We start from the raw sequence: 3,778 nt of genomic DNA on the forward strand, positions 1-3,778 counted from the left end.
TACACATGCTCATCATTAAGTCCATGGAGAAAGGCATTGCTGAAACTGATTTGCCAAGGAACCCAACCCTGAACCATCAGGACATTGCTTGACTTCGACAGTCCACTTACAACCAACGAGGTTTGACATATGCGGAACAAGCTACCACATCGCAGTGTGCTGAAAGCAGAGAACTCCTCTTGCCTGGTAATTTTCCAGGTAGGATCGACAAGCGCTAAATGATGCAATGAAAGGGCTGCCCATAGGGAAATGTGTTGCACAACAGTTTTTTTTTTGTGCACGAGCATGCCTAGGAAAACTATGATGGTACATTTAACGATATTCTCATGGACAATCAACGGAGTAGAAGATGTTGGTGAAGCTTGCTGATTCCCCAGATAGGTTATACCTACCAACCGTGATAATTTTCTCCTAGACGATCCATCAATCTACTGACAAAGTAGATGACAACTCCAAGGCATCCACGTCTACCGATCTAGTAGTACTGCAACACTCAGTGCAACCAACACAGAAAAATGCGCCGGAAGAACTAGAGATAGAAACAGCCTACCAGTGTCCCATTTTGATCAAATCTAGATGGAGAGGCAGTGCCGGCCTATGGCCATCCACGCCCCTAGTGAAGGCGCCGGTGGGAGGGTGTGGGGGCTAACATAGTTGACCCGGTGAAAGAGCTGGGGCTTGGCGGAAGTCACTTTCGACTCTAAATCTATCTCCGCAAACACGTTTGTCTCTCTGTTAGTTATATTTTAAGATTTTGTTAAGTCTCAGTCTAAGTCAACTCAATAACCATTATATTTTACATATATATTTTTGGATGTTTCCTTTTTGTTTTTTCGTTCCTTGGTGCACATTTCGCCTTTTTATTTTCTTTTATGGGTTTTCAATATTTTTTCACACACGCTTCTTTTATGGCTTTTCAATATATTTTTCCACACGCGCATGTGTGAAGATTTTTTTTCACATTGTCTTTATATTTTCTTTAAATTTGTTTTCACTTTTGTTCTTTTTCCACGCCAGTTTCATTTCTCTGAATGGAACCTCACATACAGGCATGCAAACCTGTGAGCTATAGTTGCTCCCATTTTTTTAACTTAATGCAGCCTAACTTGCTGGAAAGGGAACGCGTCGCGTCCTTAGCGTGTGCGCAGAGACCTCGTGTTGCATGCTCCACAATTAGAATAATAACTAAAATAATTATCCTAAACTAATAAAAAGATTTTCTTTTTGTAAAGAATGAAAAAAGAGTCTAGAATGTGATGCTTGCAGCGTTATGTGCTTCCAGATCACACAACCTTCTTCAAGTCAAACTATTGTGATCTCGGTCCACATGATTCATACTCCACAACAAGTATAAACTAGAGAACCGACACAAGTAGCCAATTAATTAATCCTTCCAAGATCAAATTAGCATCTTGAGCTGCTGGTGGGCACGTTTGTGACTTGTTTTTGTTTGATTCGTTTTCTATCCCTAAAGCTAACGACCTAAAGTCTCACAATTTTATTTGATTTCAAAGCTAGTTGTCACCCATACCGTGTGGTTTCTATACTATATATATACCAACATGTCGGGAGCAGATGTGCACAACCACACCCACAACGTTGCGACTTGTGAACGAGAGAGCCAAGTGAAGCAGCAAGCAGGTGAGGCATTTCGAGAGCAAGGCATAGGGAGGGATGGGGTCGTTGGCGGCAGTAGAGCGGCCGCACGCCGTGATGATCCCCTACCCGGCGCAGGGCCACATCACGCCGATGCTGAAGCTGGCCAAGCTGCTCCACACCAGGGGCTTCCACGTCACCTTCGTCAACAACGAGTTCAACCACCGCCGCCTTCTGCGCTCCCAGTCTGCCGACAAGCTCCGTGGCCTGCCCGCGTTCCGGTTCGCTGCCATCGCCGACGGCCTTCCGCCGTCCGGCCGTGAGGCCACGCAGGACACCGCTGCGCTGTCCTACTCTACCATGACCACCTGCCTCCCCAGGCTCAAGGAGCTCATCATGAAGCTCAACGAGGAGGCTGGGACCTCCGGCGGCGCGCTGTCGCCTGTGACTTGCGTGGTGGCCGATGGCACCATGTGTTTTGCCCTTGTCGCCGCGCGGGAGCTCGGCCTCCGCTGCGCCACCTTCTGGGCCCCCAGCGCCTGTGGTTTCATGGGCTACTGCTACTACAAGGGTCTCGTCGACCGTGGCCTCTTCCCTCTCAAAGGTATGCATGCATGTTCTTGGTGTAGTATGTTGTTGTGCACTGCTGTGTTTATTGCATCGGAAGAACATAAATTAGCTGCAACAATACTTAGTGTAAAATTAATTTCTTGTTGGTGCAGAAGAGGCACAGTTGACCAATGGATACTTGGACACGATCATAAACTGGATACCCTCGATGCCCAAGGACCTGCGGCTGCGTGACCTCCCAAGCTTCGTGCGCACCACGGACCCCGATGACATCATGTTCAATTTCTTCATCCATGAGACGACCGCCATGTCGCAGGCATCGGCGGTGATCATCAACACCTTTGACGAGCTCGACGCGCCCCTGCTCGATGCCATGTCTAAGTTCCTACCGCCAATCTACACGGTGGGACCGCTCCATCTGACAGTTCGCAACAACGTGCCGGAGGACAGCCCTCTCCTTAGCATCGGCTCCAATCTTTGGAAGGAACAGGACGCGCCTCTCCTGTGGCTCGACGACCAGCCGCCGCACTCAGTGGTTTATGTCAATTTTGGGAGCATCACGGTGATGTCAAATGAGCATTTGTTGGAATTCGCCTGGGGGCTGGCCAATAGCGGATACACCTTCTTGTGGAACGTACAGCCTGACCTTGTCAAGGGCCACGACAACGCCGTACTTCCGCCGGAGTTCTCCGCGGCGACGGAGGGGCGAAGCATGCTCTCGACATGGTGCCCGCAGGAGAAGGTGCTGGAGCACGAGGCCGTAGGGGTGTTTCTCACACACTCCGGGTGGAACTCGTCGTTGGAAGGCATCTGCGGCGGTGTGTCGATGGTTTGCTGGCCCTTCTTCACGGAGCAGCAGACCAACTGCCGGTACAAGTGCACCGAGTGGGGCATCGGGATGGAGATTGGGGAAGAGGTGACGAGGACCGAGGTCGAGGCCATTCTGCGGGAGGCCATGGAGGGGGAGAAAGGGCGAGACATGCGACGACGCGCGCTAGAGCTCCAGGAGAGCGCCGTTGCCTCAGCGCGGCATGACGGAAGGTCCATGCGCAATGTTGATAGGCTCATCCAGGAGGTGATGCTGGCTTGACACAAGCAAACTGGTAAATAATAAACGGTTGCTGGTTGTGTGCATCGTAACGATGCAGATGCCAGTGTTGTCATTTTTTTTCAAAAATAAATAATAGATAGACGTTTTGGAGATTATGAACAGTTTATTAAGATGTAACCAATGTCGTTCATTTTCAAATTTCAGTCATAGTTTGAGTCGTTAGTTACATTGATTACCCAGGATCTGTTACTGTACCATGACGAATGGAAATACATTTTTTAAAAAAATTCTGGAAAACGCCTCAATTTTTGCGGGATGGAAATACCTTCATTATTTGTAACATTATTCACACCCTATGTTACAATTGATTCCAGAATTTGGCGTCTGCACGTGATTTCATTCGTTGATTTAATCTCTTTTCATAGCGCTAGCTTTATGCAGCAATAACCACGTTTCTCAAACCTCTGTGCAATAATTATGTACTCCTTCTGTCCCAAAATATAAAACGTTTTTCACACTACACTAGTGTCAAAAGTGTTCTTATATTATGGAACGGAGTGA

The 3,778-nt window shown here is 48.1% G+C and overlaps 1 protein-coding gene across 1 annotated transcript; it reads left to right on the top strand.

Annotated features, from left to right (window-relative positions):
* Positions 1-1,662: 1,662 nt before the first annotated feature.
* On the top strand, positions 1,663-3,351 carry LOC119332257 (7-deoxyloganetin glucosyltransferase-like). Its single transcript, XM_037605443.1, has 2 exons — positions 1,663-2,200; positions 2,319-3,351. Exons 1-2 carry the CDS (start codon positions 1,675-1,677, stop codon positions 3,254-3,256), a joined length of 1,464 nt encoding a protein of 487 aa, XP_037461340.1. The 5' UTR covers positions 1,663-1,674; the 3' UTR covers positions 3,257-3,351.
* Positions 3,352-3,778: the final 427 nt, after the last annotated feature.

The sequence above is a fragment of the Triticum dicoccoides genome, chromosome 7A (assembly GCF_002162155.2).
Source record: "Triticum dicoccoides isolate Atlit2015 ecotype Zavitan chromosome 7A, WEW_v2.0, whole genome shotgun sequence".
Classification (NCBI taxonomy): domain Eukaryota; kingdom Viridiplantae; phylum Streptophyta; class Magnoliopsida; order Poales; family Poaceae; genus Triticum; species Triticum dicoccoides.

Coding starts and splice junctions, on each gene's coding strand:
- LOC119332257 (XM_037605443.1), top strand. CDS start 1,675: ATGGGGTCGTTGGCGGCAGTAGAGCGGCCGCACGCCGTGATGATCCCC. Junction 2,201..2,318: donor TGGCCTCTTCCCTCTCAAAG/GTATGCATGCAT, acceptor TTGTTGGTGCAG/AAGAGGCACAGTTGACCAAT.